General features: G+C 30.5%; 1 protein-coding gene across 10 annotated transcripts in view; it reads left to right on the forward strand.

Annotated features, from left to right (window-relative positions):
- Positions 1–15337, forward strand: part of LOC134706887 (RNA-binding motif, single-stranded-interacting protein 1-like) — a 144501-nt gene that overhangs the window by 105136 nt on the left and 24028 nt on the right. For all 10 annotated transcript variants that reach the window (XM_063566232.1, XM_063566231.1, XM_063566234.1 and 7 more), the window contains one exon: positions 10184–10344. In XM_063566232.1, the coding sequence (XP_063422302.1) occupies positions 10184–10344 (161 nt within the window). The remainder of the gene's footprint in view (positions 1–10183; positions 10345–15337) is intronic.

The raw sequence follows: 15337 nt of genomic DNA on the forward strand, positions 1-15337 counted from the left end.
TATAAATAGAGAATCATGGATAAATATCCATTTTCTATCAATCGTTAGACAAAGAGTCTGTAGTTTATAATCAAAATGGGTAATCATTTTTGTAACAATTGCGGTTGACATGCAGGAAAGATGCAGAGTTGAGATTTGCAACTTCAGTCATTGGTATAATTGTCCAAGACAAAGACCCTTTGTTGCCTTGTAGGAATATTTTTCTGTGTGAAGACCATGGAGTATTATATACACTTACAGAGTGATAGAAAGTATGACCTAAGTCAGTTTATAGAGGCAGAAACAAATGTTTGATGATATTGTACGGGTGTATTGTTTAGTTGCTGTCTCACTGATGTTAAGGTCGTGTTGGTATGAAAAACTTATATTCACTGGTTTACACGATCACAGTTGAAGTCTAGCTGTGTTGGTCAATTAGCTAACAGTGGATTTTTTCAACCTTGAGCAAAAAATTGTTTATGCAATGGCTATTAACATCATAAAAATCTGCTGTTTTTATTAAAGTCCTTGACTAAAGTTTTCTGTTTATGCAATCATTTCAGGTACTTTGGGGACCTTCAAAATGCTTTTTGTGTTTTCAGAAATAACCAAAAAACCTATAAAAAAAAGTTGTTATGCACGGAAAAAGATTTAGGACAGAGAAGTGCTCAGCCTTCACTTGAGCAGCTAATATTTTATACTGCCAGATCCCCCTTCTTAAGGTTTAAGTAGAGGCCATATGTATTAGTATACTTCATGAGAGGTTCTGTATACCTAGGACAGTAAGCATCCTTTAGAGAGTGTAGGCAATAAATCATCTTCTGTCTAAACAACCCTGTGTACTGTTGTATACAAAGAGCGTTACTATAGACTAGGGAACCTGCTGTTTTGTTTATCATAGTGATCAAGTGATGTATACATCATTCATGTCATTTCCATTCAGTTTGGGGAGCCTGGTTTTCATAGATAACCATTTTAATGTATCCATTTAGTTTATATTTTCAAAAGATAGCAAAGAAATTAATGACTTGAATATTGATATTGTGCAATGGGATTATAGGGATACACGGAAACACAATTTGTATTTCTGATCTTATATGCATGGTAATATAAAAGGCTTCTTTATAGACTAGCGTCTATCAGAAGTCATATTTATTGAAATCTGTGAAAATTTACATTTAAAACTCATTCTATTTGAATATTCTGTAAGATATAAATTCAGATCCAAAATCTTTCATTGGGAGCATCAGTACATAAAGTTTCTATAGAAGTCAATATTCTATTAATTCTTGGCTAATATCTAAAGACGCTGGTACATTATAATAATTATTATCAGAAGTTTGCACAGAAGTATATACTATTCATTAACTTTGTAATTTTCATTATTGAGTGGCAATTAACTGCAAGTTATTATTTTGATCTCATAAAATACGCCCCTTACTTCTTAAGCTTCCTTAATAATTAAACCAGTCTAAGGAAAGGTGAACAATTTTGAAATCATTTTAAGGATATTTTTGATAAAACATATCCCTTGCAGAATGATGAAGACCATTATAGATTGATCAATGCCAAACGATATAAGTAACAGTATTTTTTATTCTCTGTACAAAGGCATATTATTATATCATTACTGTATTATTGCTGTATCAATGGATAGAGGCATATGTCGGTAAATCGATTTACGAACAAACATTGAGGAAACAATTAGCGATGTTTACCTTGGAATGTGAGTTATAACATCACCTCTTTGGAAGGTAAAAGAGAGTTGGGAATGTAGTATCTAACACGTTCAGACAGACAATGTTTTATCATTGTTACTAACATCATGTTCATATCATCAAATAATACATTTCATCAATAGGAGGGAAGAGATGGCAACTCATTGATTAGGTTCACATTTAGAGTAAATCTGGAGGACATCATTTTTTCACCAGTGGGTAGGTGTTGCTAATTTATTTCTTGCTATCTTTATTGTTCTGATAAAAGTAAGAATTTTAATTAATGAACTACAGAATTCTTTAATGAACAGCATTCATATTATGTGAAATCATATTTAGATTAAGAATTTGTTTACTGAAGTCGATGGAAGTTGTATAGTAACTCTTTACGAAAAAATTAAGATGATTTTCTGTTATCGATCATAAGCACAACGTTTATACTTAAACCATTTTTTTGTAACATTGCAAACAAAAATTCATTAAAAATCAGTAAATGTTAATTTGTTGCTTTTGGCAAAGTTTGATAAACTCTAAAGGACACCGTTTTGGGGTTATAATGTTTATTATCTGGAGATGTTCTTAAATTGATTGATATACCATAAGTACTTAGTTTTTTTACAGAGATAATGCATTGATTTGCATTGGAGAAGGGGAAATATCTAGGGGGGGGGGGGGGAATATCTAGGCCCAAAATAATGTTTTGGGGAAGAGGGAGTAAATAAAGGAACACTTCTCTTTTATCATCTGTTTTTAAAAAAAGGACACAAATCATTTGCAAATTAAATGAGATCGATCAAGGTCTGTTGGATAAATAATTTATAATCTGTACTTTATCCAAAAAGCATTAACCTAAATCTACAAGACACACCTTTTAATAACCAGGTTTGCTACCAGCTGAAGTGATTTATCTTTCAACAAAAAATTGATTTTTATTGGCAAAATAAATAAAAATGGCAGAAAAAGTTTTTAACTTATGACATGAGTTTAAAAATTGGTTTTTAAATTTCTGCCTCCTATAATTAAAGGCTGATATTTAATGTCAATTTTGTAGATATATTTGTGTGGGCATGTCTTTGACTAGAAGGTATAATATGTCACATTTCACCTGTTAGGGGGTATATATCTCTATACTTGTGTAAACGAGCGTACCTGTATAGTAAATACCTATCATATCTACAGTCATTCAGGAGTTACATGGTTTTTGTCGGGTGAAGTGCTTTATTTCTTAGTTTAAAAGTAAGTCATTACACAATTAAAAAGTGATAAACAAAAAAAGAGTAAGACAAACTTGTTTAGAAAGATTTAATTTAATTTTTTTTAAAGTTTATAAATGCAACTGAATGTAAGGAAAATAAAACATGGAACAGATTTTTTTAAAGATGAGATTTTCTTTGCTTCTTACAAATTTAAACACATTGGATTTAAAGTTATTACAAGGTAAAGTTTTTTTACTCATTTGTACGAACGAATATTTTTCTTTCTTGTTTCATTTTTGATTGAAATTGTAAAGTTCATATGTGTTTGTATCGGTCATGTTTAAACATCCTATGTTTGGTCATTCAAAATGTCACCAACAAGTTTCAATAGTTTTGTAAATATTGACTTAATTTGAAGTGATTAATTAATCAGAACACCTTTGACAAGGTAACTTGTTTATGTTAAGAGTTTTTATGTAAGCCTCCATGATATTTCCAGTCCTCGCCAATCAGAGATCATATGATTTCAAACATCCAATTATAGATTGGTTTGAGTTTTTATCTACATAAATATTATTTTTTTCATAATTTTATACATGTTATGCATTGTAGCAAAGACTCTATCTTGAAACATTTGCATTTTATCAACTCTTCGATGATTTCCATCTTGAAACGATTGTTGATGTCTTTAAGAATTAGAAGCCTTGGTTCATGTAAGACTATATCTGTTTGATATGGTAGTACACATGAACTAGTATGTACAGAAATATCTAACTATTTCATTTAAGTTACACTGACCATGCTATTTAATGAATCTAATTTTAACTTAAGTGAAAGGTCACCTGATTGTGACTCCTTGAAAAGATTCACCAGATCCACATGTGACATATCAGAAAATGGGGTCAATGCACTGAATTTAGTTTTGATGAAATTTCTAACTTTTTGTTAATCAAAGAACGGTGATGAAAACTTGTGAAGATGTTCAGCACTTGTTTGAATTCCAAAAAAAATGAAAAAATGTATATACACTTTTAAAACGTGTTTGAAAGTATGTTGCTGAAAATTAAACCTTTAGACTGGAGACACCTTAAGTGATCTTCACAAAATAACTTGGCTACTTAGACATTTTTATGTGTCTATTAACTTTATAAACATACATTGTTAGGGAATTTAAAAGTTTTATGCCCCTAGTATAGAGGCTATTTTATTGCTATGTCTGTTTGACGATTTCAAATTTGATGTGTTAGCATTTCGTTGTTATCAAGAAATATTTTATGGTCAGGCAGGTATCTCCTATTATGTTTTCACATCTCTCAAACCCTGGTATGCAATGATTCCAAAACTGTGAAGGAATAAAGTAGACTTAAATGGGTATTTATGTTTTATTTTGTAATATTCGCATAATAAGTCATTATGATTAAATGTAATGCTTTATAAATCTATGCAAACATTTAAGAAAGGGGTCACCCTGATATCGTCATTTTGCATTGGTTTATAAAATTATTTATCACAGCTAGTATATGTAAAGCACATATTATTTAGAACTTTTAAAATTTGACAAAGTAAAGTCTTTGGATATATACATGGCATAACAATATCTATGAAAGCTATAATGGTTTATCAACAGAATAATCCATTAAAGATTGAAAATCTTTGGGTAAATATTGAGCTCTCAGTCCTCCCGCCACGAAATTTAATAACTGTTATTTGTAAATCATGGTTATATAATTCCAGTGTTTGAAATAAATTGGGTCTTTTGGACAGTCAGGATGGCTGCCATAAATTCCGCTTTATGGCCTAATTTAAGTGATATATGTACCCAAAGTACTTTCTAAGTCAATTATAAAGGCAGTCTTTTAATGTATGATATAATAGAAGCTTTTGATGACAGAAGATTCAGTTTTGTATTAGGTGATGTTTGTCTTTGTTTGTGCATGTGTTTTTTTCGGGAGTCCAGAGTAGGTGGTCCATTTATACTTTATACATGTTTTAACCAGCTCTGCAATATGTACTAACAATACTAAGGAGGCAATAAAACTCTGGTTTTATCATTTATTTGTACAAATCAGGTGCATTCTTATGACAAAACAGAGCCTGCAATGATATAAACTTGCTCTTAAGGACTCATTAATCTTTTAAGTTTAGAAGTAATTGGTTTAAAAACAAACTCAGCACAGAATATATAAAGTTTGGATTTTTGCCACAGTTTTACAGCTTTGTAGAGATAATTTTCTTACATTTATTGCCACCAATTCAATTTTAACTAGATTTAATAAAAGTATAATTAGTACAGATAGGGGTAGGTATTTTGATTAGCTCAAGGCTATAAGTAGCCATTGTTATGAAAGAATACTGTAAAATTGTCTTTCTGCATGAAGGGACTGTTACACAATCTTAAATTCTGGACTCAACTAAAAATGTCAGAAGGATAAATGTCTTGAGTAAGCACTTTTCAAATTCAATTTTATCCAAGCTCCCAATATTTCCTGTTAGTCACTGAAACTAAACAAATCATTGCAGTTGAGAACAGCATCATTGATCTGCTATTACAGTTCTATGTTTATAACTGAAATTATTCTAAAATAAGAGAGAACTTTTATTCCAAAAAGCTAAATGGCCAGTCTATATTGAGAGGCGATCAATCTTCAATTGCTTTAACTCTGGAAAATATCAGACCTTTTTTATCTTCTTTTTCTGAAGATTTCCAAAGTCTGAGCCATTAGCAATTATCTATGAGCTGTTTTCATCATTAACAAGATCAGTTTTACAGTAAAGGTTAATGGTTAAAACAGTTTGGAAACAGGAAAAATGTTTTTAGAATGTTGTAATGTAGAAAACATTTTGACGTTTGATATGATATTCATTTTGCTTTTCTTTAAGTAGCAATTGTATTTAGTCAGAGCTTTTAGATAATACAGGAGTTGATGTACTTTTGAAAGAGTGTAGGGTGTAAAAAGTCACAAACAATTTTTTAAAAGATCTGCATGGTTAATACTTAGTGATGTAATTATTTTGCATACATTAATATGACCTTCACTAAATAAAAAAAGGTACTTCTTCAACTTGGGATGATTAAACATACACCATTATCAATGACATATATGTTTCTTCTAATGTTTATTGTCACAAAAATGTCACAAATGGCAATTAATAATTGTCATAAATCGGTTAATTATGTTTAGGGAATATTTTAGGTCAATATCCCAATTTTTTTCTATAACTTATTTAAAAACAAACTGTACACCAAGTTTGGTTTTAGAAATAGTTGTATTGATGTAAAATTATCATCTAAATACTCAATTGGAGTTTAAATAAAACATTTCTACAACTTCATGTTTGATACCGCAGTCCGACTATTGACATATTTTGGGGTGATTGCACTGTAAGACATACCCATTTAAACTTCATTTTAATTATTAGTCATAATTAAAATAATAATTGCCATTCAGTAAAGTATAGTGTTATTTGAGAAGAATGTCTCTTTCTCTTGGTTAAGTAAATAATTTTGTGAAACTACAATTTACTATTGAACTAAATATAGATAATAGAAATTGTATAATGGAGTGTTCTTTGAGAAACACAAGTTCATTGTCGTCATGACGGGACTATTGATTCATAGGATTTTATTTAATTTTTGTTCTGAATCAGAGAGAACCTCTCCCAATATGAAATATATGTCCTTCGCCGCTCAATTAAACAAGATAAATTTATGTACCTGTCTTGCTCAGGTAATTGTATTTTTGATCAATTTTCCACCGATTTAAAAAGGAATTTGTTTTCACAATGTCTTATAGGATAATCTTATTTACTGACCTGCACTGCCTTTACTTTGTGTCAGCCAGATTAATCAGTTAATCACAGTCATCCACCCTATTATTCTCTGTTAGCCCATGAAAAGTCACAGTAGTTGTAAGTTTGATACTTGCTGAATGGTTGATTGTTAATTTGTTGTGTAATTTATTTTACAAATTCATTTAAAACTTTCTTTAAAGGAATGTGGTTTATATAAACAATAATAGGGAGAATTTTGTACAAATTTCTATTGACTTGGTAGTATTATGTGGGATAGGATTTAATTGTGATCAAACAGGTGTAACAGAAAACAGTAAGTTTATTTTCTATTAGTTAGGATGCTGTCAGTTTATCAGTGAAAAAAATTATTTAAGTTTCAAATTATTATTTCAACCTTTGAATTGCACATATACATTAATAAATATATAAATTATGTTCCGTGTAAAATTCCAAATTGTTTATAAATAACTGATAATTTTCAAACTTTTGTAATAGTCAAATAAAACATTGATTATATGTGTAAAATTGATGTTACAATATCCCTGATATGTCATTTTATTATGTCATATTTTTTGGTTACAAAAACATTTTTGTTAAATAGATTTGTGAAAGAGTAAATCCTGGTTATCAGCTTATGGATAGAGAATTTGAACAACCAAAATATGTAGGTCAAGCGATTATAGTTTTCAGCTTAAAGAGTCATAAAGGGACTTATATTTGTTTACTCTGTAGGTCTGTCCATATAACATTATTACTGGGATAGTGGTCAAAGAATTTATGATATCCTATATACAGATATTGTTTGCTAAGGACTTTGGGCGCCTGGTGGTTGTAGTCTGAAGCATTTGATATACAGAATTTTCTACAAAACCTTTGACGTAGGCATTATCTTTAGATATGGATAAAGATTTTCTCATCAAAAATTGATAATTTTTAAAGGTTTTATGAATACTCCAAACTGACAAAATAATAAGTTTATAAGCGGAAAGCTTGTTCATTTGGCACAGTATGGTAAGGTTATAAATTATCTCGTTTATCAAGCTTTTTCTCCCTACATTAAACTGTTCAGGGTGACACACATAACAGTTTTCAAAATGGTGATTTTAAAAGTAGGGGCTTCAAGCTGAAAAGTGTTAATTTGTTTTGAAACAGCCAAGAAGTGTATATCAAAATAAAGGCTTTTAGAACTGCGCTGACTGTGAATCAAATTTGGCTGTCATGTTGAGATAGTATTGGGCAGCTGCATTAAGGTTTTTTTCTTGTATTCAGATAGGAATCGCAAGCAATTTGCTCCTGTTTTCAATATGATACTTTGAAGAAATCAGGGATGATTATACACAATTGTTCCTATCTATATTATACAGATATTAATGAACCATTGTATTATTACTCTGTCAGTATTTGATGAGATATTAATCTGTCGGCACTCATGTCCAATGGAAAACAAATTCTCCACATTTTTAGGGATAATTGCACTATTAAATTGAAGAAGGTCACATGACATGGTAGTTCATATTGTGATGTTCAAGCTTTGAATTAATTTTTCTTCCAAAAGGTATGTTGTTTTATTCTGGTTTTTTTTTCTCTATGCACCATGTATAATTTAAAGGTTGAAATAAACCGCAGCAATACTTGCATATTCTGCAGGTATTATTCATCTGTTGAACTGTGAAAAATGTCATATATATTATCACATACAAGAATTTGAGGTTGGGCTTTTAATTTGTTTAAAAGTATGTACATGTACTTTCGTGTTAATAAAAACCAACTCTCACACAGTGGGCTATTATAGCAAGCTCTGAGTGGTTATTAATTAGATGAAATAATTAGGGAAAAAGATCTCGTTCACGGCAGTTCAATATCATGATGAAAGAAAATGTTATTAGAATATCCCATCAAAGCTTGCCTGTTTTCTGCAAATAATTATCTTAAAACCAATCTAGTTAAATGGTGTATAAGTATTTTTACCTACTTGTGCTATGTTTTTTAACTATCAAAGTCATCTCTTTTATACCAACATTATAAACATGCTTCAGGCTTATTTAAATAAAGATGGCAGTGACAAATGATTGCTTTAGAAAATATTATCCCATTTCATTTTCTCAGGTTGAAATATCTGTGGTCTTTGAATTTCACAATGAAAACTTTTATATATTGAAGAACTTTTATTCTATAAAATGCTATGTTTAATATGCAGATGACTCGATAATTGCAAATCACATGAGTTTGATGACATTATTCATACATACAATTTTCTGCTCTGTTAATGTAAGGACATTATTACTGGGAACACTTGATATAACAATTGAGATAATAGAGTGTTTAACTTACTGGAGAGGGGCGCTGAAGCCAAGAGAAAATCATTATGGGGATAATGGGAGTTACAGGCAGCATTCTGTCTCCGTATTTATTGAAATAAAAAGGAACTTATACATGTATAAAAAGTAAAAAAAAGTGCACATACTGAAAGCCCTCATTGAAGTGTTAAGTCAAAATGCCTGACATTTACAAGTATAATCTATGCTCAGGGTTTCATCAATTTAACAAGAGCCAAAGAAAATCATCTAGGATCGAAAGGTTCTTTTTGGTTCCATTTAAATTAAGTTTGATTATCATCACTTTTGACGACCTGAAGTTGAAAAAATTATACTTTGGTGACTCAGTGCAAGAAAACACATCTGAAATTCATTGAGAGAAACTGGCATGGGAATTATTCTCCTTTCGGGAGCCCCAGCAGACAAATTAGATAAATTAAGAATGTAAACTGTGTTATTCTCCATTTAAGGATCACATATTTCTTGTCTTCAAGTTGAATGGGAGTAGCTCAGTTTTAATAAATCTTGAGGGTGTACCCCAGAAATGACCAATTAACTTTTGAAAGTAATGGTGTGTTGGTTTTTTTCGCAGTCTGTGTGCTATTTTAATATTTTTTACTGTATGGATCTTCATATGAAGGATATATATTCTTGTTCTTAAAAGTAAAAATAGTGAAATAGATAAAATTTGAGCAAAAGTGCAAACACTTGACTTTAGACATGAGATTGTTCATGCTACATATCAGTGATCTCTTTATTCTCTTTGAAGTTTATTCTTGGTATTAGGACATACCTTTGACAAACATTCATCTTTACAATACATTTATTTTGATAAAAGTTGAAGTATTTTTTTTTTGTTATGAAAGTGCCTATGAGTTTGTTTACTGCCTCAAGGTAGTCTTGTTCAGGAGGGCCTGATTGTTGTAACCTATCAGTTTGATTGCATCACCTGAACATTTAAAAGTCCTTTTTCCAAAAAGAATCTTTAAGGAACTATATGGTCAACATTTTTTTCAGAGAATTTGTTTACTAAAAGGTACTGGTCAGAACAAAAACTTCATTACCTTAGTTAATTGGTAATCAGAATTATACATTACTTATGTGTTAAGCTTAAAATAATGTTGTTGCATAAAGAAAAGTAAATTCTATATAATTGTTTTCATTCCAATGTTTTATTTTTTAGACCTACACACCTCGCAGCATGCCTGCGGCAAGTCCAAACACCACCAGCAGTCAGTCTAGTTCACAGAGCGGAAGCATGAACGACCTCAGCAAAACAAATCTGTATATACGTGGACTTAACCCTAATACTACTGACAAAGATTTAATTAATTTATGCCAGCCGTAAGTATTTCTTTAAATCAGGAAAAATATTGTCAAAAATTTCTTCTCACTATTTCATCTCTTGACACAGTTCCTTTGTAAAGGTATAACAAAAATATTAGTTGTCAGCTTTATACACTGGATAAAAAAATAAGACCTTGATTCTCTCACCAAAAAAATTACACATGCAGTAAACACATTAAAAAGACATGACAGATTTGCTTACTTAGTGAAATGTCAAGAATAAATATAACAAAGTCTCTTCACACTCACTTTTAACTTTTTATATTGTTTTTATACATTCATTAGAAGTGAACATGACTTGGAGATACCACTTACAATGTACACAAATTCTGTAAACACTTGGGTATACAGTTCCCATGCAATAAACAATGAGGAGATAAGTACTACATGAATATATTATTATGCACAATCTACTAGCTATACAGTTGTAGTATTGGGCTTTTGTTGTAGATGACAATAAGAAGAACTTATCACTTTCAATGCTTTCAACAAAACCAAATCCTCAATTGTTGATTCTTGGTGTTAATTGCCATGAGTCAGTAGTCAGTCCTAATCTTCCTGAAATCATTAAGAGAAGACTGTCATATCTTAATGTGACCAATGTTTTCCATTATTACAAAACAATTCATCACTTTAGTCTCAGCTGTTATAGAAAAATCCATTTGAACACATATGCCACGGAAGGTGTCCACTCAGTAACCAAACTTAGTGTGCATCTTTTAATATCCATTTAGAATTGAGAAAGTGGAAGTGTATAATATATTGACTTTAACACTTACTGACATTACAGCAGGAGATAGCATCATTTTAAGTCTTCTTACTTGTCAGGTTATTTGGATGGCAGTATTCTGTTATATAGGAAGTTCATCAAGTATTTTCTTTTATATTTAAAAAGAGACAATGTGTTTTTTTCTGTGATTACTTGTCTTTTCATTACCAAGTTGTATAAATCCTAATGTAAACATCTTTATTTTTTAATTTAGAAGAAAAGTCAACTGAAACTGATATATCAGCATAAGTTAACATATTAGCCTATCATTTTCTAAGTTTGTGGCTGATGATTATATTTTGTGGCATAGAGATGCTCACTAGTTTTTAGGTTTAACTTATGGGTCAGTTGAATCCATGTTCAATGAAATATGTTAATTGGAATTTGGGAGGTAACTCTTCATAAGGGTGATACCAGAATTTTTTCTAAAGTAGTCTTTTTACCCTTTTATTATTTGATTTAAGCTCCTTTGGAATAAATCAATGACCTGTAAAGAAATGTTTCAAAAATCTGCTGATGGCCATCATAATATTTCTTTTAGGATTCACCTCATGAGATGAGATCTACTTTGAGATTAACAGATAGCACAGTAGCCAACATCCTTCATATTTCTCAATAAATGTGTGATTTTATCATCTATATAATTTAAAACTAATGTCTGTATAGGAAGTTGTCATTTTTCATCAGGGATCTAACATCCTGTATTTTCTTGTTAAAGTTCTCTTCATCTCCTATTCTTATGTATTAATGGTTCAGTTAACGAGGCCTAATGATAGGGGAGATTTATTATTTTCTGTAGGGGATCATTAGGGAGGTTGAGCAACTCTTTTCAAAAACATAGAAACTATTGGTAGTTCACAATGTAAGGTAGCAAAATTTGTCAAGATATTGAGGTATATTAACTTTTAATGGGTTATGGAAAGCCTAATTCCAATACTCTACCTTGCTCACTAATACCTTTGAAGTTTGAAGGATTATATATCAGATATCAAAGTTGAAAGTCTCTAGGAGATCCAAACATTATAAAGTAAACAAGAGGTTAGATTTTGTGTGGGATTGCAAGTAGGTTAATAATTGGCATCAAACCTTTTATCTCTAGGTACAATTAGGTCATTGGTTCATTAAACTGATTTTTTGGTGCATCTTGGAGGGTGGTACATTTGTCTGTCATTCATACCAGTCTAACATGTCCTCAACTATTTCAACTATTTTAGGTTATTCCAGCTGGGTTATTCAGGTTAAAATTTTTCGACATTGTTGTTATACTACTGATAGAGTATAATAGTTTGAAGAGTACAGTATTTGAAGTAAGCTACATGTTTATTGTCTGTCCCAATTGAGGAACCTGAACAGTGGTCATCTTCATGTGTTTTTTTTTGTTCTAGGAAATGTCTTGAAATGATGTTTCATTTGTTCACTACTTTTAAAGACTGAATAACTTTCAAGACCTTATAACTCAATAGGACCCTAAAGAAATGCCATTTACCATCAAACAAGGTGCAAACAATGCAAAAAGTTTCTAGTTATAAAAAAAAAACGTATTTCAACAAGATTTTCAAGTTCTCTCTGGTATTGCCTTTAAAATATTTTAAATCTACTTGTCTTTTGTGTTGTGTGTGCTTGAAGACAGAAATGTTAACGTTTAGAGGTCTATTGATTTTCTATGTTGATGTGTTGCTGTCCCATTGTCCCATTTCCAACATTTCCTTTAATATATGTAGAATTGAAATATGATTTATTAAAAAACAGTTGGTTTTCACTACTTTAGAAGGTAAACATGAGGCATGCTGTTATAATATGGAAATTGGATTTTAAAGAGTATGAAAGCTTTTATGCCTGGATATTGTTTTAATGAAGTGCAATATTTGACATTTCATTGACTGATCTTTATTTTACAGGGTTTAACATTGCAGTGTTTTGTTAGTTGACAAAAGATCAAAGACTTTCATTTTGCTGTTTTTTAAAAGCACAGCCATTGATTTTTGTTCAATTAGATGGAAATTTACATATCTGTTTACAATCAGTAATCATACAATTCTTCCACATCCAAGCAACAGATTTGTTGACATAAGAAGGGGGTATTTAATAAAGTTATACTCTGTCATGTTTATTAAAAAGCTTATAAGGAGCTGGTTTTATTAGAAAATCAAATATTTGTAGTATAATTTGAATATTTTTAGTTAGGTTCAAGTATTTGACAGGTTTTAGTTATCTTGTTAACAGCTTTCTTGTTATGACAGGCTACCAAATTCCTAAATAGAGAACTGACATTATGTTACCTCTTTCAGGAATGGTTTATAATCTCTGTTTCTATGTTGTGAGGTAACTGTCTGTATACCTACCAATACCTACCAATCTTTTTCATAAACATTTCAAGTACAAATGTCAAAGTAACTACAGCTGACAATGACTATTAAGATTATTAGAAATCATGTCTGTCTCCACGATATGACATTAAATCATTTACACTACTGTCCACTACTACAATAATTTCACCAATTCTGTCAGCAATCTTTTTATAACATTTGCGATTTGGTAAAATCAATGTTGATATTGTTAGGAATTGGTTACGAATACAAGTGCATTTGTCTGCACAGATAAATTGCATAAATGACATCAATAGTTTGTCTAGACTTCCAAATAACTATAACTTCATGGTGAGCAATATAACTTAGTATTTTAAAAGTCAATAACTCTTGCCTTAATATTTAGGAGCCAAAATTGTGTATAAATATAAGATGGGTGAATGTGCTCAGACACGACATTTTTTTTTTTTTAATTCTGTATTGGTAGAAATTCTGTCACCTCCCATACATCAATGACCAACATTCATATTACACATAACCGATTAAAAATGTGTGCAACTGTTGTAAAACACATTTAGTTTTCAAGATGACATGTGGTTACTTGACCAAATCAACATTTCTTCTGACTGTCAGCATGAAATTCAAAACCACACTGAACATCTAAATCATTGATTTTTGGCATTAATCATGAAAATCCTCAAGTGGTTAGGTTATAATGTTTATTAACTGGCAAAATATGATTTATCTAAAGACTTGTGGTATAATTTAGAAAGGAGGGAAAAGTTATTTAATACACAAACATCAAATAATATAAACTTGCACACCAACTGCCAATGATATTTATTTCATTGAAATAAATTTGCAAAAATCGGTTGGGGGGGGGGGGGGGGGGGGGGGGGGGGGGAGGATTCTTAATGATTACGCAAGGCATTATAATCTTTTCTTCTTGAGCATGCTTACTTCAGTCGCAGGTCGTGTGTTGATCTTTTGTAAAAACTAGTATTTTCTGCCTCACTTTGAGATTTTTTCTGCTTTAGGGGTGATTTATAAACCTTAAGACTAAGGTCTACTGCCCTTTAATACCTTCATAAAAAAGCATCAGTATTTGTTTGTAGAAAACATGTTTTAAATACTATCTAAATGAATTATAACATTGAAATTCCTGAGAAACTATTTGATTTTTATCACCTAATATGATATTGCTTATAGAAGAAAGGTGGCTTTGTTATAAGTCAGTGCATGGTGAAAGAAAAATTACAGTTTTGTTTCCAATTAAAACTAAGACTGACAGCAAATATTGGCTTTTTCTTAAGGCATTATTCATGATCTTGCAAAACAGATTAAAAATATTTGATTTAGAATTTAACCAGTTATGCTCAATTTCAAAAATTAACTAAGAAGATAATCTTCCCATTTACATACATGAAATTAAATGAAAACAAGATTACTTCAAATCTTGTGTAATAAAGGTGTAATAGTGTTTGTTTTTCTTTGATAGATATCATAAAGGCTATCATAACTTTAGACATTTAGGAACAATGGCTATCTTGTTCAGGTATTTAAATGAACTTGGTGCACCCAAGGGCTTCAATGAATTACAGAATGATTAAAAAATGTTGTCCTTCATGGCAGGGGTAAAAGACGTTTTGAAAATAATAACAGGGGAATAACACTTTTTGAAAAATAGTCACAAGCAATATATGAAATGAAATAGTGAAAGTTTGATAAATCACTAGAAATGTTTTGGTAGACTTTTTTGGCAAATTGATGATGACAAATTGTTGCCATTTGATCTTTCATGTTTGGATAATTTTTGAAGATTTTACACAAAGAAATTTTAAAATATTTTCATGAGATAATTACTCTGTTAATAATAATGCCATCATTAATTATTTTGATTAATTACTAATTGAAA

This window comes from Mytilus trossulus, chromosome 2 (assembly GCF_036588685.1).
Source record: "Mytilus trossulus isolate FHL-02 chromosome 2, PNRI_Mtr1.1.1.hap1, whole genome shotgun sequence".
NCBI lineage: Eukaryota > Metazoa > Mollusca > Bivalvia > Mytilida > Mytilidae > Mytilus > Mytilus trossulus.